The sequence below is a fragment of the Pteronotus mesoamericanus genome, unplaced genomic scaffold (genome assembly GCF_021234165.1).
Source record: "Pteronotus mesoamericanus isolate MK-2021 breed Mesoamerican mustached bat unplaced genomic scaffold, CSHL_Meso_final contig_66, whole genome shotgun sequence".
Taxonomy (NCBI): Eukaryota; Metazoa; Chordata; class Mammalia; order Chiroptera; family Mormoopidae; genus Pteronotus; species Pteronotus mesoamericanus.
Window position 1 is genome coordinate 909,475 of NW_026555230.1, and position 26,641 is coordinate 936,115.

The following is a 26,641-nucleotide window of genomic DNA, read 5'->3' on the forward strand; positions in this document are numbered from 1 at the left end:
AATAACAAAAATGATAAACCTTTAGCTAGACAGACAAAGTAAGAACAAAAATAGAAGGGTCAAATTACCAAAATCACCAAAAAATGGTGGCATTGCTATTGACCTCACATAAATAAATCAGATTATACAGAAATACTATGCGCTGCTATACACCAACAAATTAGATAGTCCAGAAGAAATGGGAAAAATCCTGAAAACACACTAGCTACTGAAATTGGCTGAGGAATAAATAGAAATTTCAGTAAACCTAAATTAGTAATTTAATAACTTCCCACAAAGAAAATCCCAGGCCCAAGTGGCTTCACCATTGAATTCTACCGAACATTAAAAAACAATTAATACTAAGTCTTCACAAAATTTTGCAAAATATAGAGGAGGAAGTAACATTTCTTAACTCATTCCACTAGATAACTATTACTCAGGTACCAGAACCAAATATCACAAGAAAATCACAGGCAAATATCAAGCAATTTATAAATGGGTTATACACTATATTTAAGTGGAATTTATTCTAGGAATATAAATTTGGCTTACCATCCAAAAGTTAGTGAATGTAGCTTTGAGCAGTGGCAATATCTCAGCCAATTAGCTTTATGCAACTTGCAAATATTGCTAACTGAAAACTTTCCCCCAAAAATCAGTAAATCTAATACACCATATTAATAAAGGGCAAAAAAAAAAAAAAAACAACCCCAAACACGTGGTCATCTCAATTGATGCAAATATATATACATAACTCATGCAAGAAATCCAAAATTTTTTCCTGATTTTCCAGTAACTAATGCCTATAACACCTGTCACATTGAATAATTTAAAGCCCTGAGAATTATCAATGTATTACTTATAAACCTGTACAGTATCTGTTTCCATTTGGTTTCTTTTTTTAATTTAATCTCTATTGTATTTTTCCATTACCATTTAGTTCCTTTATACCCTAGAAATCACCACTGTTGTCCATGTCCGTGAGTCCTTTTTCCTTTTTGCTCAATCTCTCCACACTCTAACCTTCCCCACCCCCACTAGCTATGATCTGCTCTCCATCTATGAGTCGGCCTCTGTCTTGCTTGTTAGTTCAGTTTGTTCATTAGATTCCACATATGAGTGAAATCATGTGGTATATGTCTTTCTCTGGCTTATTTCACTTAGCATAATTTTCTCTAGGTCCATTCATACTGCTACAAAGGGTAAAATTTTCTTCTTTTTTACAGCTGAGTAGTATTCCACTGTGTAAACGTCACATAGTTGTTTTATTTATTCATCTACTGATGGACACTTGAGCTGTTTCCATATTTTGATGATTGTAAATAACGATACAATGAACATAGTGTGCTTATGTTTTGTATGCCAACCTTAGGATATAGTTGTTAGATTCATAATACCCTTGTATTTTCACTGAGTATGTTCAAATTAAATTGGTTATTTTTTTCTGTAAAACCTTCTTTTCTGTTCCCTGTCTTGATTTAGATGCTGTATTTTGGTTGTTACTTACCTCTTCAACCTCATTGCATACCTCTCTCACTTTTATGTTGGCCTTCTACCAGTTTCTAGAACACTTCAGGACCTTTCCAACTTAGAAAACTTTTTGCACTTGCTGTTTTTTGTTTTTCTTTTCTTTTTTGACCTGAAATATTCTCCATCAAGCTCTGGGTCTTTTTCCTTTTCCATGTTGCAGCTTAAAAGCTACTCCATCAAAGAAGTCTTCTTTGATCACTGTGTTTAATGAAACCTCTCCCTACCTCATAAACTGTTTCATTTTTTAGAGCACATATTAATGTCTGATATTATCTTCCTTATTTAAGTATCTATTTTCTTTCTTTCTCCAATAGACTATAAGCTCAATGAAGGGATGTGACCTCAAATGTCTTTTGACCTCTGTGCTTTAACTATCAAAAATAAATGTCTTAACATCAATATTTGTTGAATAAGTGACTGGCTAAATCAAGCAAGCAAGCAAATAAACCTTGACAATATGAGTTCAAAGGGAATGCTTTCTCATGATGCTATTGTGGCAGGATTGTGTTTTACATCCCATTTTCCTGGAGCCTGACATGTACCAAGGCTCAACGAACAGAAGGAGACATTTGGCAAAGCAACAAAGGCAATGACATGCTTGTGCCATTATAGCCCATACAACATACAAGGTCCAGCACAAATAATGCCCCTTTTTATTACAAAATATTTTATTACAAAATCATAAACATGTAATTCTGTAACATAACAATATCATACTCAAGCATGCAATATGACATTTTAGGTGAAATGTTCACATTAAAAATATAAATTATTACACCTATATTATTAGCCTACCAACCACGCTCAAGCAGGCCTTACTTCTGCCAGACCCTGTATATTGAGGGAGACATTCTGGGAGTACAGTAGTTTTTATGGTTTGGTAGATATCCTTTCTGCAATATCCACCACTCCCGACTCTACCTCTGCTCCTCCATGAAAATACAATGATTGGAACTGAAAATAAAAGGAAGGACTCTATGGGAGAGAAGCTGAGGGGTGAATGGAAGCCAAAGAGGCATGGGGGGAAGGATAGATGAAAGAGAAGGCCTGAAGGGAAAGAGATCTGTTATCAGGTGGGTGAATGAATTCCATCATTTATCTGCCTGCAAAGGCTACACTCTCAGGGTCATCTAGAATCCTTCTTTAAACGTCCCCCTTTCCTTAACCATCAGTTATAATTTGTTCTACCTCTGAAATTTCCTCTTTATCCCACTCAATTCAGCCCACTGTCTACTACTACATATTATGCCCTAAGGATCACTCACTCCAAACATTGTGATGGCCTTTTAACTGTTGTCTAAGCTACAGTTGCACTTTTTCCATCTAGTCATCCATACTGTAACTAGGGTAAGCCTTCCAAAGCATATATCTGGATATAATATCTCTCTACTTCAGTCAGGTCACAATAACTTACAGCCTATGGACTAAATCCCTTATTTCTTAGTGTGGGCAATTAGGATACGTCATAATATTACCTCAACTTTTCTCTAGCCTTTAAGTCAGGGATACCATGGATTCCCTAACTCCCCATGTTTTGATATGCTTTTTGCCTATGCTGTGTTGTTCTTTTGCTAGGAATATCCTTTTAGGTACAAAAGGCGGCCTCATTCAGTATCTACCTTATAAATCCTTCTCTAACACCCAACTTGGAACAGAAGCTATAGTGTCCTCCTCTGGTTTCCTTTAACTCTTGTTTTGTTCCACTAGTGTGCATACTTTTCATGTTCAGGCTTGAACTATGATTATAGTAAGATCTATGTCTCCCCCAATAAATTGTGGGCACCCTGATGGCCATTCTGTGCCTATTAACATTTGTTTACCACTACAGTGTCAGATTGTGGGAAGACAGTCAAGTAGTTTTCAATTTAAAAAAAAATCTCTTTCTTCTTTGTCTTCCATTATTACTTCATGTCTTTACTGGTTTGACCTCAATCATAGGAGAAGAGAATATTTTCCTCCATAATTCACTCTGTTTCCATATATTATTGTCAAATAAATTAAAGCATTGCTTTTTGTATTAAGCAAGTTACCACTCTGAGTCCAGTTAAATTTCTAAGGTACTGGTAGCTGCAAAATTTATTGTCAAATCTATATTAGGACATGTTTGGATTTTGGGGCTAACACTCAGGATTGTCTGCTCAAGGTACTCAGCTTAAGCTGAAATCAAGCAAGAAATTCCTTTTCTTTCTTAGGGATGGAAAATATCTTCTATATCCTATCCTTTCCCTGAACAAACCTGTTCTAGTTTTTACATTTTCAAACTCTTAGGTATATTAGGCAGAACATTGCATTGTCCTTTAAAACATAGGGAGTTATAACCACTTACATAGCAAAGATGAGACATATACAGGTGATTCTCTGAAGCAGTGGAACCCAAGCACATACAAGGTGGGACCCCAAAAAACAGAATTTATTTATTAAAAATCGTGTATTTATTCTTACATGTTTAAACTTTAGTTACCTTTAAAGTACTCTCCATTTAATGCAATACACCTATTGAGATGTTTTTTCCATTGCTCAAAACAGATTTTTAAACTCGTCGATTTTGATGCCTTTTAGTGCTTCTGCTGTTTTTTGTTTCACCTCTTCCATCGGCAAAATGTTTCCCTTTGAGGATTTTTTCATCTGGGCAAACAAAAAGAGTTACACGGGGTGAGATCAGGTGATTAAGGAGGGTGGGGCACAGTAATCCTGCTGTTTTCGGTCAAAAACTGCTGAACACTCGGTGTGGTGTGGGCAGGTGTGCTCGTGAATCACTCATCATGAAATGGGCAAACACATTGAAAGAGTCTTAAAAATAATTCACTGAAGCCAAACACAGCCTCTCACAACAACACCAGTTAGTACACTGATACATATGGGTTCCATGGGGTCCTAGAACACTCACCTAGTTGGGGAAGCCCATACTACAAGGGGCCCACCCTCCAGAAAATAACTCAAGGGATTTTTTAGGTCCCCCATGTATACTAAAGATGGAAGGCACTGGGGAAAATGAGAGGACATGAAATCACATTTCACTAATAGCCCTGTTTCAGTCCTCAATAGTCTTAGAATCAATTTTGAGTAAGGGTGTGAGAAGAATTGTGAGGAGAATTTTCTTCATGGTGATAGTAGTTTAATGATCTACAATTCCAGTTGGGAGCTCCAGATACCCTATCGGCAGCAGAGGATGCTTTTTTTCCAAGGCTGAATCACAAAAGACAATAGCCATCTATAGGAGAAAGTCTCTAGACCACAAGTTGCACATTGGTAGTTTGCAGATGTGATTTACTTGATATATGCAGTGTTTATAACTTTTAAAACTATTTTCCAAGTTTTGAAATTTGGGAAATGTAACATAAAATTCAAGATTTGTTTATTTATTGTGTTTATTGTTTATTTGTTTATTAAACCTGAAAGTTCAATAGGTTTTGTGTTTGAACACATGCAGTAAGTGTGCTACTGGGAAATGCAGTTGTGCATTAAACAAAAAACCTTCCCAAGCATCAAAATATTTTACAGATGCTATCTTATTGAAATGTTTATTAATTACAACAGAAACTTTATGTTAAACTAGAAATATTTCTGCCAGTGTTTTGAAGAAATGACTGAAACCAAATAGGGCATATTATATGGAAAAACTATATTTCATATGGTATTTTCTTTTGTAGGTTATGAGGGCACAAATATAAAAATACTATAAAGTTTTATGTTTTTCGTGATTTTAATGAGAATTTTTATGTGAATGAAGACTTTTTTCATGTATTTTCCATTACAAGCACATCAGGAAATGGTTTACTTTGATATATTTTAGAAAGTCTGAAGAAATGTAATATAAACATACAACAATTAGTATGTGTGAGTAAGTGTTAATGTCAGGCTGTTATGAAATATGTATCCAAGTTGCAAGATTTTGTAGGGACACATAGTTTATATTTGTTCATTGGTAAATTCACTAGGAATTATTCACTTTGTGGTAATTTAAATAGAATATATTATGAACATAGCAGGTGCCACCATGAGCTGGAGACCCTCCACTGACTTTAACAACAGACAGCCAAAAACTTGGATGAAATGGGTGAACAGTATATGACTCTACGTGCCAGAGTTAAGGCAAGATGCTCATCTCAAATATAAAATCCACTGTGCAAAAAGTCAATGCATGTCTGGAAAGAAAAGGAGTCTCTCTCTTCCTTTAAAATGCTAAAATCAAATAGCCCCACCCCTCATTCCCAATCCATTCCCCTTACCCACACCCCTGTTAAAACTAACCTGTACTAAATTCTGTACTTGCCATTGGAATTCTCAATACAAGACCTGACACTGACATCCTGGTGCAGAAAAAAAAGGTGGCAGGTTTATGTTCTGCAAATCAGAGTGGTAATATGTATTAAAAGAAAATAGCAGTTATTAATTGTTGCTACTTTCATTTCAAATTTTTTATTTTTTAAAATTTAAAATCTTCCTAGTATGATCTTTTTCTTTATTTCATATGGTCACCCTATAATTAATTTATAAATTAGTTACATTTCTGGCAGTTAATTTTTCTTCCAAGTAGCCTGATTTACTCATTTAAAGTATCTCTCTAGCTCCTGCAGGCATTTGAACTTATGATAACTACATTAGATAATATTCTATCCATCCCTTTCCTTGTCCCTACTGTCTATACTCCAAGAGAAGGAAAAGTTTAACAATTTATTGACAGTCCAAAACACTGTGAGTCACTGAAGGAAGAGACCACTTTGGGTTTGTTTCTGGAATAACTTATAGTAATTATACAATGATTGTTTATTAGATGGATAGATAAATGTACTTCAGTTGAAGAGAGAGCACCTACCAAAGACTCTTTTGGGATGGAAGTTATATTTCAATCTCATGCAAGTTTAGTATTAAGGATAATCATTTTTCTTTCCCTTCAACTTCCTCTTCTTGACCCTTTTCTGCCTTAGATGCCTATACAACAGCCGAAGTGGTTTATTCTTGGACTCTTGGGAAGAACAAATCTGTGGAAGTAGCACAGGATGGCTCTCGCCTAAATCAGTATGACTTGCTGGGCCATGTTGTTGGGACAGAGATCATCCGCTCTAGTACAGGTATTTATTATATTTAACAAGCATTTTGGTAACATGTACCACATACCAGTCACTATTCTAAGTGTTTATAATTAATTTATGTAATCCTCCAAATAGACTTGTAAGGAAACTGAGGCATAGAGATATTCGGTAGTATATGGCATGTCACAATTATGTAATGTCAGAGCCAAGATCTTAGCCTGTGCAGATTTGCTCCCAAGCCCATGCTTTTAACTACCATGTTCTGCTGTCTCTTGGGGAGTGGGTTAGAAAGTCAAAGATATTCGGGCTGGACTGTAGCAGAAGAGAAGATAGATGGAATGGATCCTAAAGGTTTCATGCATACATTTGCTTAACTCTACCAATGCTGAGGTGACAAGTTATTAACACCAAAAGAATCCAGGTACACATCCAGGAGGTCCATGGATGAGTCATGAATTCCTTTATTTTTAAAAAGATTTTTATTTAATTAATTTTAGAGAAAGGGGAAGGGAGAGTGAAACAGAGGGAGAGAAACATTGATGTGAGAAACGTTGATCAGCCGTTTCTCGCATGCGCCCCACTGGGGAATAAACTTGCAGCCCAGGTATGTGCCCAACCAGGAACTGAACCAGAAACGTTTGGCTTTGTAGAATGATGCCCAGCCAACTGAGCCCACTGGTCAGGCCTGGAATTATTTTCTTAAGTAAACTACCCATCTCAGAAACAAGTCTGTCTGTCAAAGTTACCAAGTCCAATCAATGGCTCATCCTTGGATATTGATAAACAGAACATAGAAATACATTCCATAGCCTTAAAGTCCTGTATATTTAGAAACTGACAAGATACAGGGGACTGAGGAAGGAGAAATCCTTATTCCTGACTAACCTTAGAGTACTTGGCAAAATTGCATATATCATGGGGCCCACATATCCTACAATATTTTTTGCATGAAGGGATGGGAGCCTTCAACACTTGTCTCCATATAAGATCTCTGAATCCAAAATTATAAATGAATTAGGGTACGCCTGTCCCTTTATTTCATTATCTGGACACCGCTGTTCCCTCTCCTTCTGATGTTGTAATATGTCATTTTGTCTATGTCATGTTCTCCTCCCACCCCTGTATCAGAGGAGATTACACAAAAAAAAATCAGTATTTGAAGTAGATTTAAAGGACAACAGGATTTAAAGATTTGGTATTTGGTATGGGGAAAGGCTATACTTGAGAAAGGCAATACAGCCAAAGAAAGCAGAGATACATGAGAGCATGGCCTGGTGGAAAAGCTGGAGGAGATGGAAAGTCTGGGGCCTCAGGTGTGTGGGATGCCCTTCTCAGAGAGGATTCTGGGGTCCCATGTGTATAGTCAGTAGTGGCTGGACCAGGCCGAGTGGCCAGATGGACACTGTGTGTATGGTATTCAAGTGCCCCTCCTTCCAGCCAGTCCAAGTCAGCTGCTGAGGCCAAGTGCCTGACTTTGTAGGAAGTGTACAGGTGCCAGTGGGGGTGTGCCTGGGCCACCTGCACCCTGGCACTTTGCTCCAAGGAGCACTCCAAGCCATGGAGCATAGTGCCAGCAGGGCTATTACGTGACTGCGGCTCAGATCCTGGCTGCACCCTCCACCCTCTAGACATGTTGGAAATGTGGCCTGGGGCCAGCTGCCCAACCTCTCTGGGCTCCTTTGCTCATGGTGAAGCAGGGATGACAGTACACTTACAGCTTCTGGTTGCTGACCTGCTGCTGGGCTTGCACATCCTGACCTCTGGACTGGGTGCCTGCCTTGTTAGCATGCTCCTGACCCATGTCCTGGGGCCCCATGGAAAGGAAGGGCCGAGGCCCTCATCCTGGAACTCGGGTCTTCTTGCACCACCACTGCCAACATCCAGGCTCAGAGCACCCCCTCCCCCACAGTCTCCTTCTCCCTGGGAACAGTGCTAGATAGCCTGGGTGTGGGGGCGGTGGGAGGGAAGAGGCCTGCGGATGGGGAGTTGTCTTCAGCACCTGCAAAGTGCATACCTTCTGTCCTACTGTGTCCCTTGCCTTTGTGAGGGAAGCTGGCCTCCTGCTCCCTGGGGTGCGTCTGCATTGTGCTGCTGGGGCAGCTGCTGCTGTGACCTCGAGACTAAGATCAGACTGAGGTCAGACCCTAAATATACCACCTTCTTTCTCCCCCACCCCGAGCTTGTGGGCAAAGAAGACTGAAGCTCCTGGAAAAGGACATATATGCCAGAGGCAAGGTTCTGCACAGTGCAGCACAGCACAGGAGGCCCCTAGCTGTCCAAGGCATCATCCTCCCCTCCCGCTACTCACACTTGAGATGTCCACCTGGCCAGAAGGAGAGAATTCCCAGGGCCACTGTAGCTGTATGCATGCACTCTCCTCACATCCAGTCCCTCCTTGGCATGTCTCACTTAGTATCAGTTTAGTTATCAAAGTAGCCCCAGCTCCCACTTCATTTGCTTAAATCTTGTTTGTTTAGTCTTTATCACACAAGCAATGCACATTCATTAAAATTAGAAATACAGAGGAGCAAAAACTAAAAATTAAAATATTCTTTAATTCCACCATCTAGAAAAAATATTCTTAGAAGATTTGGTGCATTAACTGATTATTGTACTTTTTGGTGTATAACATTTAAAAATGTTCCGTTTGCAACTTTTACATAAATGGGACCACATTACTGATACTGTTTTGTAACTTTTTATTTAATTTTATATTATAAGCATGTTTTCTTATCAATAAATGTACACACAAGTTAGTAATATTTTAATTGAGATATAATTGAGATAGCATTATATTAATTTTGTATTATATTATATCCAACATGGTGATTGGATGTTTGTATACATTGCCAAATGATTGCCATAGTAAGTCTAGTTAACATCCATTACCATACATAGATACAAATTGTTTCTTCTTGTAATGAGAACTTCTAGGATGTACACTCTTAGTAACTTTCAAACAAGCAATACAGCATTATTAACTACAGTCATCATGCTGTACATTACCCCAGGACCTATTTATTTTATAACTGGCAGTTTGTACCTTTTGACCACCTTCACCCACATCCCCCCTCCCTACACACATTCCTGTCTCTGACAGCCACCAACCTCCTCTTTGTATCTGTGAGTGAGTGTGTGTGTGTGTGTGTGTGTGTGATATTAGATTCCACATATAAGTGATATTGTTCAATATTTGTCTTTCTCTGTATGACTTACTTAGTATAATGCTCTCAAAGTCCACCCATGTCATAAATAGCAAGATTTTCTTCTCTCTATGGCTGAATAACATTCCATTGAATATTTGTGCCACATCTTCTTTATCCATATGTCTATCCAAGGACACTTACATTGCTTCCATATCTTGGCTATTGTAAATAAAGTTTCAATGAACATGGGAGTGCATATATCTTTCTGAGTTAATGGTTTCTGTTTTTCTTTTTTGGACACATACCCAAAAGTGGAATTGCTGCATCATATGGTTGTTCTACTTCTAATTTTTTGGGGAACTCCCACATTGTTTTACATAGTGGCTGCACCAATTTATATTCCCACCAACAGTGCAGAAGAGTTCCCTTTTCCCCACAACCTTGCCAATACTTGTTGTTTCCTGTTAGCTATAAATAATAATGTTTTAATAATTAGACTGTACATACATTAATTATTACCTATTTTTGTTACTTTAAATTTGAAAAGAAAAACCTCCTTCAAGCCCACAGCATTCTTGATAATGATGAGATATATTGTTATCACTGGGAAGTGAAAACATTGTGAAACTCAGTAAAATAATATCTTCATTTTTAATGACCTTAATAATGGATATATGTGAATCATAATCCATTTAACCAATTATTTACTCTTATTTTCTGTGTTTTAATGCTAAATCAACACTGTGTAGACCTTTTTCCATATATTTTGATCCTGTGTAATTATCTGCCTAAGATAGAGACAGAATTTTCAAGACTGTTATTTTAGAAAGAAGACACATTTTTAAATTTTTAATACATATTGACAAGTTGCCACTCTAAAAGGTTAAACAATTCACATTGCCATTATCAGTGTATAAGCATACACATTTCCCTTCACTCTTGGCAATGTATGTGTCACTGGTTGAATTGTCATCCCTTATATGTTGAAGCTCTGATCCCTAGTACCTCAGAATGTGACTTTATTTGAAAATAGGGCCATTGTAGATATAATTAGATTACATCACAGATTATTTTAAAAACATGATACGATGTACATCAGTAAAAGCTGATTTAACATAGTAAAATGCATTTGCACAATTCAGCACTATGTAAGAAGTAATGAGGAAGGTCTTTCTGTTACTCTTCATTGAAAATATCTGCAGGATACATTGTTGAGTGAAAAAAAAAGCAAAGCATAGAACACTGAAGAATAAAGGGATATATGTTAATATAGGGATAATACTTCTATAAATATACACAAGAAAATGTTAATTGTAGTTAAAGGAGGGAGAAATGAGATGGATGGTTTAGGACAGCTATGAGAGGGAGATTTTGCTGCACACCATTTGATACTTTTTGATTTAAGTACCATATAAATATTATTACATATATGCATATTATTTTTATGTCATTAAAATTCTGAATATTCCTTTATGAATTCTGAATATGCTACTCTATGTACATAATGGGGTACAGCATATTAATGGGAAGCTGGGCCAAGGAAAGACCTAAAATTCATGGAAGTTCTATTTTGTATGAGTAGCTTTCTCTTCTAATGCTGTCAGTCCTCGGTATGAAGTAATTCTAAGAGGGCTCCTGCTCTTTGTTCCAGATTCAAACATGTTAAATAAATGAATAAAATTTCTCCAAATATGTGGCTAATTGTTCACACTATTCCCTATTTCAGCACTGATTCTATTTTCCCTCATTTGGAAAATGATTGAATTAATTTTCTAAGAGGAGAATTTGTATATATGATCTTATTCTTCCATCTTTCCTAGAAATTTGACCACTTGTTAGAAAATGTATATTACTGTCATTGTATATATTATTTCTTAAGGCATATAGCCTAGGTAAGTAAAGAAAAAGCAGAAAATAACAGAGTGAAAGAGAAACAAGCAAGTCAGAGAGATGAGGATTAAAAAGCTACAGGAGGTAAAGAGTTCAAGGAACACAGAGAGTTGCAAGAATACCAAACATGAATTTAAGAAAATATATCCACTAACTTAGTATGAGTTACTTTGCCAAGCTCTTAAAGAAGCCTCTTCTGTCTTTCACAGTCTTAGAAACTGGGTAAATTGTAAATGTATTCACAATGTATTCTCAAACATTTCACACTTAACACAGATGGACCATAGCAGGATGCGTGCAAAGGTAGGGGAAAATTCCCCAAACCACTCAAAGGCTCATCCTTCATAAGACACACAGAGAGGAAAAAAAGATGGCGGAGGAGTGAATGGGAGTTACGCGGACCCCCTCCTAAGACCAAAGTGGAATTGTGACTAAATAGTGGAGAAATCACCTGGAAAACAATGGAACGATAGAGGGAGAGGAGCCTTGGAGCTGTGGACAGACAGTGGAATCAACTTTCACACACCCGAACGGGTGAGAAGTGTGATTGAGGCTCGTGAGGGTGGGCTGGGTGCCCACGGGCACCAGCGCCGGAGGGACATTGAACCAGCCAATTGGATCCCTCTGAGAAGAACAGGGTCAGAATCATAAACAGAGACCCCTAGACTACAGCAGCTGAAACCAGGAAAATGCACAGACAAAATGCAACCCCAAAAAGCTTAGGGATGCCCTCTGCCAGAGACAGGTGGCTGGAGATGCAAAGAGACATTTAAAGAGCCAACGCAAAAATTTGCAGGGGCAGCTGCCTTCCTTGATCTCTGGGCAGAGGCAGCAGCAGAGTGGGCTAGTGCCTGGGAAAAGATTGGTGAGGAAAACTTTGTGAAAAGAACTGAGATTGTGGCCAGTGGAGCCCCCGTGATAACGTACCTCCCACTCTGCAGCTACCATCTCGCTCAGGCATAAGGGAATCAATTAACCTGCCTTCTGCACGCTCCCCACACAGCTTATACACATGTAAGCTGGGGGGCTGAATGCAGACTGGCTGGAAGGAATAGAGGATCCCTGACAAAGGGGACACACCACTGCATAGAGAGCCTTCAGGAGAGACTGAAGATGGAGGCATTGGAGAAAGAACGGGAGGAGGAACCGCGGAGTCCCGACTCCCTCCCCATTCCATAGTCTCCATTTTGCGCAGGCAGGCCATGCCCCCAAAGAGGCAGAAGCAGGCCTGCGGGAGCCAGACATCCTTCGAATACAACGCGATCTGCAGAAATAGTGGATCCCTGGCCGAAGGGGTCATAGAACTGCCTAGAGACCCCTGAAGAGAGACTAGAGACAGAGGCATTGGGGAAAGAACGGGAGGAGGAACTAGGGAGTCCGAACTCCTTCTCCTTTCAGTAGTCTCCATTGTACATGGGCAGGCCACGCCTCCAAAGAGCCAAAAGCTGAAAAGCACACAATTGACAACCCAAAACCACCCAGTACAGCTGCGCACACACACACTCAAGGGTCCGGTGAGGGTTGGAGAGGATGTGTGCAGGCCGGCGACCATGGGGCCTAAGAGGGAGTGTACAGACTGATGAGGGCACAAGTGAACTGGTGCCCTCGCGGGCCTGTGCGTGCAGAGCGGTCCGCAGAAATAGTGGATCCCAGGCCAAAGGAGTCACAGAGCTGCCCAGAGACCCCTGAGGACAGACTGGAGACAGAGGTGTTGAGGAATCCCAGTACTAACTCTTCCCTAGTCCACAATCTCCATCTTTCTCAGGCGGACTACTCCCCTGAGTGACAGCAGCTTATAAGGGGATGATAGTCCGACCATCAGGAGGCATTGTTCTGTCCTGTGGTGCCTAAGCCTGACAGATGAGGACAGAGTGAACAGATGGACAATCACAGGAGACAGACGCAGAGAGCAGAATACTGGAAGACTCAAAAAAAATGACCCAAGTTCAGATAGGGTCAACAACTGACACCAGGAGAGGCAGACTGAGAAAGAAAGTGAAGAAAAAACAAAAAAATAAAAAGACCCGCTTACTGTCATAGAAGTTTAAGCCACAAAGTCAGGAAATCTAGGCGGATCAATTGAAGCAGAAGCAAATAAATAAATACATACATAAATAAATAAATAAATAAAGACTCTCACAAAAATGGGAAGAAAAAGAAGTTCCCCACAAATGAAGGAAAAGGACGAACACCCACAGAGAGAGTTAAATGAAATAGAGGCAAGGGAACTATCAGATATTGAATTCAAAACAATGGCTCTAAGGAAGTTCAATGAGCTCAGCCAGCTCAAAGATAATGATGAGAAACTGCAGAGAAACTATCAGGATCTTACAGCAAACTATATCAACCTGGAAAAGGACATAGGATTGAATCAGTGAGATGCAGGATAAGCTAGAAAAGGCTCCCAGAAAGAACAAGAAATGGAAAAAAGACTCAAAAAGAATGAAGAGGCATGAGGAAAATGCAGGACAACCTAAAACGCAATAATATCTGCATAATAGGGATACCAGAAGGAGAAGAGGAGCAAGGGATAGAGAACCTCCTCCAAAAAGTAATGATGGAAAATTCCCCCAATTTGAAGGGAGAAAACGTCTCATGGATCCAGGAGGCACAGAGGGCCCCATTCAAGAGGGACACAAGGAGGCCCACTCCAGGACACATCATCATTAAAATGGCAACTATCAAAGACGGAGAATCCTCAAGGCAGCAAGGCAGAAGGAGAAAGTAACAAACAGGGGGGCCCTGATACAGCTAGGAGCAGACTGCTCAACAGAAACACTACAAGCCAGAAGGGAATGGCAAGAAAGACTCCAAGTTATGAAAAGCAAGAGCCTACAACCAAGGCTGCTCTACCCAGCAAGGGTCTCAATTAAAATAGAAGGGGAAATATGGAGTTTCCCAGACAAAGAAAGGCTAAAAGAATACGTCTCCAACCAAACCAGCGCTACAAGAAATGCTAAAAGGACTGGTTTAAAAAGATGAAGGAAAAGAGTGAGAAAGAGAAAAACACAGGTAAAAAGAGAAGAAATGAATAGGTTTCTATCAGTAATAAAAATGTAAATGGACTAAATGCCCCAATCAAAACACACAGGATAGCGGAAGGGATAAGGAAACATGACCCACACATATGCTGCTTACAAGAGATCCCCCTCTGAACAAAAAACCTACACAGACTGAAAGTAAAGGGATGGAAATAAATATTCCAAACAAATGGACAAGAGAAGAAAGCAGGGGTTGCAATACTCATATCAAACAAACAAAGGCCCTAAAAAGAGACCCAGAGGGACAGTTTATAATACTCAAAGGAAGAATCCATCAAGAAAACATAAACATTGTAAATATATATGCACCCAATATAGGAGCACCCAAACATATAAGGAAAATCTTGGACGACTTCAAAAAAGATATCAGTGCAACATACAGATAGTAGGGGATTTTAATAACCCAATGTCAAAAAAGGACAGATCTTCCAAACAAAACATCAATAAGGATACTGTGGAGCTGAATGACGCACTGAATCAAATAGACTTAACAGACATATATAGAACCTTACATTCCAAAGAAGAAAAATACACATTGTTTTCAAATGCTCATGGCGGTTTTTCAAAGATAGACCACATGATAGGACACAAAGCAAGCCTCAGCAAATTCAGGAAAATTGAAATAATACCAAAATTTTTCTTGGGCCTCGAGGGCTTGAAACTGGAAATTGACCTCAAAGAGAAACTTCAAAAACTTACAAACTCATGGAGACTGAACAGTAGACTATTAAACAATGAATAGGTCAATAATGAGATAAGAGAAGAAATCAAAAAATTTCTGGAAACAAATGAAAATGAACAAACAACAGTCCAAAACCTATGGGACACAGCAAAGGCAGTCCTGAGAGGGATGTTCATAGCAATACAGGCTTACCTAAAAAAGATAGAAACATTTCAAATAAAAGACCCACCACTACAACTTCAAGAACTGGAGAAACAACAACAAATAAATCCCAGAGCAAGTAGAAGGAAGGGAATAATCAAGGTTAGAGTAGAACTGAATGATATAGAGACGAAAAGAACAATTCAAAGGATCAAGCAATCCAGGAGCTGGTACTCTGAGAAGATAAATAAAATCGACAAGCCTTTAAGCAGACTCATCAAGAAAAAAAGGGAGAGGGCCCAAATAAATAATAGCAGAAATGAAAGAGGAGAAATAACAACTGATAGCACCAAAATACAAAGGATTGTAAGAAACTACTATGAACAATTATATGCCAAGAAATTTGAAAACCTTGATGAAAGGGACGAATTTCTAGAAAAGTATAATCTTCCAACCCTGAAGGAGGAAGAAACAGAAAGCTCGAACAGACCGGTAACAGCTGGGGAAATTGAAGCAGTCATCAAGACACTCCAGGCACACAAAAGCCCTGGGCCGGACGGATTCACAAGAAAATTTTACAAAACATTTAAGGAAGAGCTAACCCCTGTCCTTCTCAGACTATTCCAAAAAATCTAAGAGGAGGGAAGACTCCCAGACGCTTTTCAGGAGGCCAGCATCACCCTGATCCCCAAGCCAGATAAAGACCCTACAAAGAAAGAAAACTACAGGCCAATTTCACTGATGAACATAGATGCTAACATCTTCAACAAAATATTGGCAAACTGCATCCAGCAATACATTAAAAAGATTATCCACCACGATCAAGTGGGATTCATCCCAGGGATGCAGAGGTGGTTCAATATACGCAAGTCAATAAACGTAATACATCACATAATAAAAGAAACGATAAAAACCACATGATCATCTCGATAGATGCAGAGAAAGCAGCCGATAAGGTACAACACGCATTTATGATCAAAACACTCAGCAAAATGGGAATAAATGGGGCACTCCTCAACGTAATAAAGGCCATATATGAAAACCTACAGCCAACGTGATACTCAACAGGCAAAAACTGAAGGCTTTCCCACTAAGATCAGGAACACGACAAGGAAATCTGCTTTCACCACTTCTTTTCAACATGGTACTGGAAATCCCAGCCACAGTGGTCAGAGAAGAAAGAGAAATAAAAGGCATCCAAATGGAAAGGAGGAAGTGAAACTATCATTGTTTGCAGATGACATGATAGTGTACATAGAGAACCCTGTAGACTCCACCAAAAAACTACTCAGTCTTATAAGTGAATTTGGCAAAACAGCAGGATACAAAGTCAATATTCAGAAATCAAAGGGATTTGTGTACACCAGCAATGAAATAGAAGAAATAGAAATCAAAAACAAAAATACCATTCGATATAGCAACAAGAAAAATACAGTACCGAGGAATAAATTTAACCAAGGAGGTAAAACATCTGTATGCAGAAAACTATACAACATTGAAGAAAGAAATTAAGGAAGACACAAATAAATGGAAGCATATACCGTGCTCATGGATTGGAAGAATTAATATCATCACAATGTCCATACTACCCAAAGCAATTTATAGATTCTACGCAATCCCCATTAAGATACCAATGACATAATTCACAGAAATAGAACAGACATTGCAAAAATTTATATGGAACCACAAACAACCCCGATAGTTCCAACAATTTGAGATAGAAAAACAAAGTAGGAGGGATCACAATACTGGACATCAATCTATATTACAAAGCCACTGTACTCAAAACAATCTGGTACTGGCACAAGAACAGACCCATAGTCCAGTGGAACAGAATAGAAACCCCAGAAATTAGCCCAGGTGTATATTGGCAAATAATATTTTACAAAGGGGACAGAAGCATAAAGTGGAGTACGAATAGGCTCTTCCACAAATGGTGTTGGGAGAGCTGGAAGGCTACATGCCAAAAATTGAAATTGGATCATCAGCTGACACTATACACAAAAGTAAACTCAGGATGGATAAAAGACTTAAATATAAGTCGCAAAACCATTAAAGTCCCAGAGGAGAACATTGGCAGGAAACTCTCAGATATCCGACGCAGCAATTTTTTCACTGATATGTCTCCTAAAGCAAAGGACATAAAGGAAAGAATAAACATGTAGGACCTCATCAAAATAAGAAGCTTCTGCATGGCTAAAGACAATAGACATCAATCTATATTACAAAGCCACTACACTCAAAACAATCTGGTTTTGTACAAACATCAGCAAAATGAAAATGGAGCCTACCGCATGGGAAAATATATTTGCTAATGACACATCAGATAGAGGTTTGACCTCCAAAATATATAAAGAACTCATTTGACTCCACTCTAAGAAGACAAATGATCCAATCAAAAAATGGGCAAAGGACCTGGGCAGACACTTTTCCAAGAAAGAGATACAGAGGGCCCAGGGACATTTGAAAGGCTGCTCAGCATCACTAGCCATCAGAGAAATGCAGATCAAAACCACAGTGAGATACCACCTCACACCTGTCAGAATGGCCATCATAAACAGATCCACAAACAACAGGTGCTCGCAAGGCTGTGGATAAATGGGAACACTAGTACACTGTTGGTGGGAATGCAGACTGGTGCAGCCATTGTGGAAAGCAGTGTGGAATTTCCTCAAAAAGCTGAAAATGGAACTGCCTTTTGATCCAGTGATTCCCCTGCTGGGACTCTACCCTAAGAATCCCGAAACGCCAATTCAAAAGAACTTATTCACCCCAATGTTCATAGCAGCACAATTTACACTGGCCAAGTTTTGGAAGCAGCCTAAATGCCCATCAGTAGATGATTTGATGCGAAAACAATGGTACATTTATACAATGGAATACTATGCAGCAGAAAGACAACAGGAACTACTACCCTTTGCGACAGCATGTATGGAACTAGAGAGCATTATGTGAAGCGAAATACTCCAGCGGGTGAAAGACAAATACCGTATGATCCCATGTATAAGCGGAACCTAACCAATACAAAGATGCAAGGAAAATTAGACCAGCAACACTGAAAGGAAAAGAAACCAACAGAGACAAGAGGGAAGGAGGGAGGGGGGGCGGGGGTCAGGGAAAAGGAAGGGAAGGGGAAAGTCAAGGAACATATAGCAAGGGCTCATGGACAAAGCCAAAGCGGGGATGGATTGAGGGAGGGAAAGGGAGGAGGGTACAGGGGAAAGTGTTCTGGGCAAGGCAGAGACACATGTATTTGGAAAAAACAAATTAATTAAAAAGCAATAGAAATAGGCAAGAAATGTACAAGAACAGGTTTAGTTTCAACAAATAATAAAAGAACAATTAAAATAAAAAAAAGACACACAGAGAGAGGCAGCAATAGAGGTAAGAAAAGGAGGGATAAATACAATGATCTACTTTATGAAAATATGTGTAGTTTTGTAAAGCTTTAATTTGCTAAGCTGTTTTGTAATTTTGATCCATAGATAATAATTAGTAAATACTTATACATTATATGTTTTATATTTTACCCTTGATATTTGTACCTTTGATATTGCTGTTTTATATTGTACTCTTTATATTTCATACACAACACAGATGGTACTTAATAATATTAATAAGCTGAGACACAAGGAAATTTGGAAAAAGATCTTCTAATCTGATCAAAGCTTCGGTTCCCACTTGGCAGAGAAGAAGATGCAGCAAGAAACAAAATATCAGAGTTGTATTTAACAGAACTTATTCAATTAATTAATGCAATGAATTTATTTGCTAAGCCTTCTAAACATCTACTTATAATTTCCCCCAGAGAAAATATCTTGGCTATGAATATGTATTGATTTGCTAAAGTAGCTTTCCATTGTCCCTTTGTCTATTCCACAGTGGACTCAAGATAGTCTGCAGTGCCAGAGTATAAATGGGAAATCTCCCCAACTGAGTAAAAGATTTCAGTTATCACTCAGGAGAAATATTTTTGCTTCTGTTCCTCCTCCAAGTTTATTAAGTTACAAGTGAAAAATAAAGCTGTACCTATTTAATTTTACAGTGTAATTGTATAAATATAAATATAAAATCACAACATCCAGTATCCCTCACCTCACAATTATCTTTTGTGTGCATGTGTGATGAGAACACTTAAGATCTACTCTCAGAAAATTTTAAGTATATGATACAGTATTTTATTAACTTTAGTCATCATTTTGTACATTAGATACCTAGCATTTGTTAATCTTAAAACTGAAAGTTTGTAGTTTTTGATTAACATTTCTCCATTTTCCCTACCCCTTAGCCCCTGAAAATCACTGTTCTACTCTGTTTGTTTGTTTTTTTACTGTTCTACTCTTTGTTTGTATGAGTACAACTTTTTTTTACATTTTTAAAATTAATTAATTAATTAATTAATTAATTTTTTTTAAATACATTTGAAACTTTTTTGTTATTCTGCATACAAATAATATCATGCAGTATTTGTCTTTCTCTACCTGGCTTATTTCACTTAGCATAATGTCTTCCAGATTCATCCATGTTGTCAAAAATGGCAGGAGTTTCTTATTTTTTATAGCTGAATAATACTCCATTGTATGTATGTTTGTGTGTGTGTGTGTGTGTGTGTGTGTATTCACTTTTTCTTTATCTATTCATCTGTTGTTATGCACTTAGGTTTCCATGTCTTGGCTATTGTAAATAATGCTTCAATATACATGGGGCTGCATATATTTCTTCTAGATACTGATTTTATTTCTTTGGACATATACACAGAAGAATGATGAGGGGTTGCTGTATCATATGGTAGTTCTATTTTTAATTTTTTAGGAACCTCCATACTATTTTCCATAATAGCTGAACCAATTTACATTCTCACTAACAGTGACAAATGTTCCCTTTATTCTTGTTATTCTAGTTATTTCTTGTCTTTTTGATAAAAGCCATTCTAGCAGATGTAAGGTGATATCCCATTCAGGTTTTGATTTTCATTTCCCTGATGATTAGTATTGTTGAGGACCTTTTTATGTACCTGTTAACTATTTGTATGTTATCTTTGGAAAAATGTCTTTTCAGGCCTTTTGCCTATTTTTTAATTGGATTATTTGGGGGTTTTGCTATTTAGTTATTGGTATTCTTTATATATTTTCAATAATAATTTTTGTCAGATATATGGTTTGCAAATATTTTTCCCATTCTGCAGATTTCCTTTTCATTTTGTGCATTGTTTTCTTTTTTAATTTTATTTTAATTTATTTTTTCAAATACATTTGTCTCTGCCTACCCCCCACCACTTTCCCTTGCCCCCTCCCTCCTTCCCTCCCTCAGCTCTTCCCCTTTGGTTTTGTCTATGAGTCCTTGCTATATGTTTCTTGACTTTCCCCTTCCCTTCCTTTTCCCCCGCCCCCCCTCCCTCCTTCCCTCTTGTCTCTGTTGATTTCTTTTCCTTTCAGTGTTGCTGGTCTTATTTTCCTTGCATCTTTGTATTGTTGGTTAGGTTCCACTTATAGGTGAGATCATATGGTATTTGTCTTTCACCCCCTGGCTTATTTCGCTTAGCATAATGCTCTCCAGTTCCATCCATGCTGTCGCGAAGTTTAGTGGTTCTTTTTTTCTTTCTGCTACGTAGTATTCCATTGTGTATATGTACCATAACGATTTGATCCAATCATCTACTGATGGACATTTAGGTTTTAGTTTGATATAATCCCATTTGTTTATTTCGGCTTTGTTGCTTGAGCTTCTTGTGTCATATCCAAAAGTTCATTGTCAAGACCAATGTCAAGGAGATTCTTTCCTATATTTTTTCCTAGGAGTTTCATGGTTTTGGATCTTACATTTAAGTCTTTAATCCATTAACTGTTTTTTTTTTTTTTTTTTTATATTCTTTTTTTTTTTTTTAATTAATTTATTTACTTTTTAAATACATTTGTCTCTGCCTTCCCCCCACCTCTTTCCCTTGCCCCCTCCCACCTTCCCTCCCTCAGCTCTTCCCCTTTGGTTTTGTCCATGAGTCCTTGCTATATGTTCCTTGACTTTCCCCTTCCCTTCCCTTTCCCTGCCCCCCCCTTCCCTCTTGTCTCTGTTGATTTCTTTTCCTTTCAGTGTTGCTGGTCATATTTTCCTTGCATCTTTGCATTGTTGGTTAGGTTCCGCTTATAGGTGAGATCATATGGTATTTGTCTTTCGCCCCCTGGCTTATTTCGCTTAGCATGATGCTCTCCAGTTCCATCCATGCTGTCGCAAAGTTTAGTACTTCTTTTTTCTTTCTGCTGCGTAGTATTCCATTGTGTATATGTACCATAATTTTTTGATCCAGTCATCTACTGATGGGCATTTAGGTTGCTTCCAACACTTGGCTATTGTAAATTGTGCTGCTATGAACATTGGGGTGCATAGGTTCTTTTGTATTGGCGTTTTGGTGTTCTCAGGGTATAGTCCCAGCAGGGGAATCGCTGGATCAAAAGGCAGTTCCATTTTCAGCTTTCTGAGGAAATTCCACACTGCTTTCCATAGTGGCTGCACCAGTCTGCATTCCCACCAACAGTGGACTAGGGTTCCCTTTTCTCCACAGCCTCGCCAGCACCTGTTGTTTGTGGATCTGTTTATGATGGCCATTCTGACCGGTGTGAGGTGATACCTCATGGTGGTTTTGATCTGCATTTCTCTGATGGCTAGTGATGCAGAGCATCCTTTCAAATGCCTCTGGGCCCTCTGTATCTCCTCCTTAGAAAAGCATCTGCCCAGGTCCTTCGCCCATTTTTTGATTGGATCGTTTGTCTTCTTTCATTAACTGTTAATTACTGATTATATCACCTTACATGATAGCCATATTTCTTCTCAATTCAGTGGGCTATGATGCTCCATTGTTCCGCAGGACCACTAGGGGGTGTTAGGTGACATCTCATTCTAGTTTTTGATTTTAATTTCCCTGATGATTAGTGATACTGAGCACCTTTTCATGTAACTTGTTGGCTATTTATGTGTTCTCTCTTGGATAGGGGACTAGCTATTTTAAGCTATTGGGCATCCCCACCATACCAGCTGCTTTGGACCATAGGTTACCTTTGGCATGCTGTACTTTTGTGTGCTGAGGGGACCCTCAAGCAACACAATGGCCTGGCCATGGGCTGTTCTGGTGGGTAAGAGTACTTCTTCCTGCAGGTTTTGACCCCCAGGAGTCACCGTGGCTGCAGAAGTGGGCGCTGCCACCCCCAAGCCACACAGCCAAAGGGTTTGGACTTCCAGAGGACACCTTGTCAGAGGATAGGGACATCACCACCCAGGGATAACATTGTCTGTGGGCAAAGCGGGAACATTGCTGCCCCCAGTCCATACATATAGCGGGGTTTGTTCCCCAAAGATCGCCTTCTGTATGATTAGCAGAGAAAGGTAGTCACCACTCTCCAGGCAGAGATCATCTTGTGGAAGGACAGTGGAGCTACTGCCCACAGGCTGTGATGGTGGGTTTTGATACCCGGGGTTGCCTTGTTGTTAGGCCGGTGTAATGCCACCCCAGGCTGTGTTTTCCGGCATGCTTTGTTCCCGGGGAATTGCCCTGTCTGCTGAGGGTGGGTGGCATTGCCGCTTCAAGGCAGCAAAGGCAGCGGGTTTTGATTCCCAGGAGGTCATTGTTTTGGTGGGTGGGGTTGCTGTGTCTGCAGAAAGGGTTCACTGCCACTCCCAGGCTTCAGGGCTGGCAGGTTTGAAACCCAGGGGTTGCCATATATACGAACAGCAGAGACGCTGCCCCAGGCTGTGCAGCCAGCTTGTAATGTTCCCCAGGAATCCATCGATCACCTTCTGGGTAGGTGGGGACACTGACAACTCCAGACCATGCGGCTAGCAGTTTTTGACTCCCAGGAGTCACTGTTTTGGTGGGGAAGGTTGCCTCCACTTTCAGGCTGCGCACAGCCCCCAGATACGACTTCTAGGAATTGCCGTGCATGGGGCAATTCCACTGGTTTGTCTGACAGGTTTTGTTTCCAAGGGAATTTGCTTTGTCTGCAATTGGCAGGTGGCCTTGCTGCTCCTAGGCATGTGGCCAGTGGGTTTTGACTCCAAGGGGTCACTGTGTTGGCTGGCAGGATAACCACCACCCCCAGGCTGGGCAGCCTGCAGATTTGACCTCTGGAGCTGCTGCACCCAGGCAGTGTGGTCAGCGTGATTTGTTACCCTGGGATCACTTTCTGGTTAGTGGGAGGGCAGGGGGACAGCACAGCCCCCAGGTGCACAGCCTGTGGGTTTGGATCCTCAGGGATCACCTTGTTGGTGGGTGGAGACACCATTTATCCCAGGCTGGTGACAGATGAGTTTTATTCCCCAGGGATTGCCTTGTCAGCAGGCAAGGTCACTGTGCGTGCAGATGGGAGTTGCTGCTGCCCCTAGGTTGCACAACCAAGGGTTTTGACCCTAAGTGATCACCTTGTGCATGGGTGTAGGGGGCATCTCTGCCTCCAGACTGAGTAACCATTTTGACTCCCAGGGATTGCCATATAGGTGGACAGAGTGGTTGTCACCTCCATGCTGTACAGCTGGAGGGTTTTGATCTCCAGGAATCCCTTGTGGGTGGGCAGGGGTGTTCTTCCACACCCCCAGGCTTCATGACCTGTTGATTTTGACCCCAGGGATTGCTGTGTTGGCATATAGGAGTATCAGTGACAGGTGTCGTCACCACCAGGAGGGTTTTCAACCAGCTGGTATTGACCCCCAGGGATCATCTTGTCAGTGGACAGAGGAGCTGCAGGTCATGTGGCCAATGTCCTTTTTCTATTGTTTTATTGGGATGACATTGGTTAATATAATTATATAGGTTTCTGGTATACAATCATATAATACAGCATCTGTATATTGTATTGTGTGTTCACCCCAAGTCAAGTCTCCTTCTGTCACCATTTTTCCCTCCTTTACCGGATTCTACCCCACCAACCCCTTTTACCCTCTGGTGATCATCACACAGTTGTATGTATCCATGAGTTATTTTTTCCCCACCTTGCTTAATCCCCTCACCTTCTTGATTCCCAGGGATGGCATGGGTTGGTGGGCGGGAGCATTGTCGCTATTAGGCTGCGCAGCTGGCAGGTTTTAACCACCAGAGGTCGCTCTTTGACCACATCAGGGCACCAGGGAATGTGACCCATTCCATTGGCCCACTGCCATTGGGCAAGGCATCTGCTGGAGTTTTGCTGTTGGTCAGAGATCTGCTGTTGGGCGGGGCCTCTGTCTGTTCTTATCCAGTTGCCAGAGCTGCAGGCTGCTCTCAGAGGTTGAGTTTCTAAGAAAGTAAGGCCAGACTGCTGGACTCTGATCAGAAGAGATTGCTGGCAGGGACTTGGTACCACTGACAACTTTGCGAACTGATGGCTGTAACTTCCATCGTTCCTCTCTTCTTTGTTCTTAGCAGACCACAAGTGGTTTATCGCTGCCAATTTCTCCAGTGCTCCCCATGAAGCAAGACAGAAGTAGGTCTCCAGAGGAATGCCCCAGAATGCTGGAAGCCCGTATCTGCCACTCACTCTCCTTTCCCTACTGGGTAAACTGTAGACCCAGCAGAACCCCCAGGTGCTTAAGGGAGCTGGCCTGTGGGCGGGAAGAAGGCAGCAAAGAGAACCACTTCTCTTACGCTTTTAATGTCGCTTTGTTTTATGCTCCAAGGGGGTACTTCAGCCTTACGTCCTGGTTCTAGGACTTTCAAAAAGGCATTCTTGTTTGTGGATAGTTGCTGATGCATATTTTTGTGACTGGGTACTAGAGCTGGAGTGTCTTATTCTATTATCTTGCTGATCTCGGTCACGCTCTTGGTTTCTTTGGAAGAGAGACAGAAAGAAAGAAATTGAAGGAAAAAAGGGTATAAAAGGAGAGGATTGAATAAAATATATCTAGTTATTTAAAACAAATGGATAATTTGATAAATTTTTGCAAAATCAACTTGCTTTGCCTTTCATGTAGAATTAGTTATACAGAATATAACTAATTTATAAATAATATTTACTGTATATTTTACATATTAAGTATTTAAAATGATGAAATACAGGTCAATAGATATAAGTTTAGGGGTGTGAAACTAAGATGCGGAAGAGGGAAAATTGCCCAAGCTAATTGGAGTCCTACTGTTATTTAAAATAAATCCTCAAATGCTTTCTCAGTAAAGAAAGAGAGTGAAAGGAAAGACAGGGAGAAAAAGGAATAGAAATGGACAAAGAAAGGAAAGAAGTGGAGAAGGAGAGAGAGGAGAGAGTGGGAGGCAATGGGGAACAAAGACAAATAAAAAGATTGAAAAAGAAGCAGAGAGAAAGAAAAGAGAGAAACTCCTAAGTTATAGTGAACACGTTCCATAATTATGTATGAAAATTCTTAGCTAAATTAAAAATAAGCCTACTTATATTTTTTGTTTTCACATAAAAAAACTAGAGTGTGACTATGCACACAATATGTATTGTATATTGAACTTTGGGTAGAAAGATGGTGCTTTCTTGACTTAGGTACAAGAAAATGAGTAAGGTAGGAAAGTGGGAAATTGCCTCATTTAGAAGACCTGACAAAACCAAAAGTGGGTGGAGGGAAAAAGGTAAAAAATAAGAATTTTTAACAAGAACTATAGGAGAGCAGTCAGATTACATGGATTTGGGGGAACCATTTAGGGAAATTTGGCTTTTACTCTTTCAGTGATGGGAGTAAAACAAAAGAGAGACCAAATTTGACCTATGTTTTAATAGGATCATTTTGGCTACTGTGCAAAGAATGCATTGAATAGGGCAAGAATAAAAAGAAGACCAGTTATAAAGCTATTACAGTACTCTAGTGGCTTAGACCAGAATGGTATTGGTGGAAGTGGTGATAAGTAGTCAAATTATGGATGTATAGTATTTGAAGAAAGAACTGTCAGGGTTTGCTAATTGATTGGGTATCTGTGTTTGCATGCATGTCCACACATGAAGGCATATGCAAGGGAGGGAGGGAGACAGAGAGAGAAGTCAATGATGATGCTAAATTTTTGAAGAATTTTATTTTGGCCTGTGCTCCTGGGGGCTACCATTTACTGAGATGGGAAAAAACTGTTGGAGGAACCAGTTGGAGGGGATGGGAGATAAGGTGAATAAAAGCTATGGCTTGTACACCTTAGGTCAAAATATCTATTAGATCCCCAAATGGTGAAGCCTGATAGGTAATTGAATACATAGGTCTAGAGTCATTTAGGGAACCCTAGGCCCATGT

General features: G+C 39.8%; 1 protein-coding gene across 1 annotated transcript in view; it reads left to right on the forward strand.

Moving 5' to 3' along the window:
* The window catches only part of GABRA3 (gamma-aminobutyric acid type A receptor subunit alpha3), a 274,150-nt gene that overhangs the window by 209,793 nt on the left and 37,716 nt on the right, over window positions 1-26,641 (forward strand). The window contains exon 6 of the mRNA XM_054581798.1: window positions 6,441-6,584. Within this exon, the coding sequence (XP_054437773.1) occupies window positions 6,441-6,584 (144 nt within the window). The remainder of the gene's footprint in view (window positions 1-6,440; window positions 6,585-26,641) is intronic.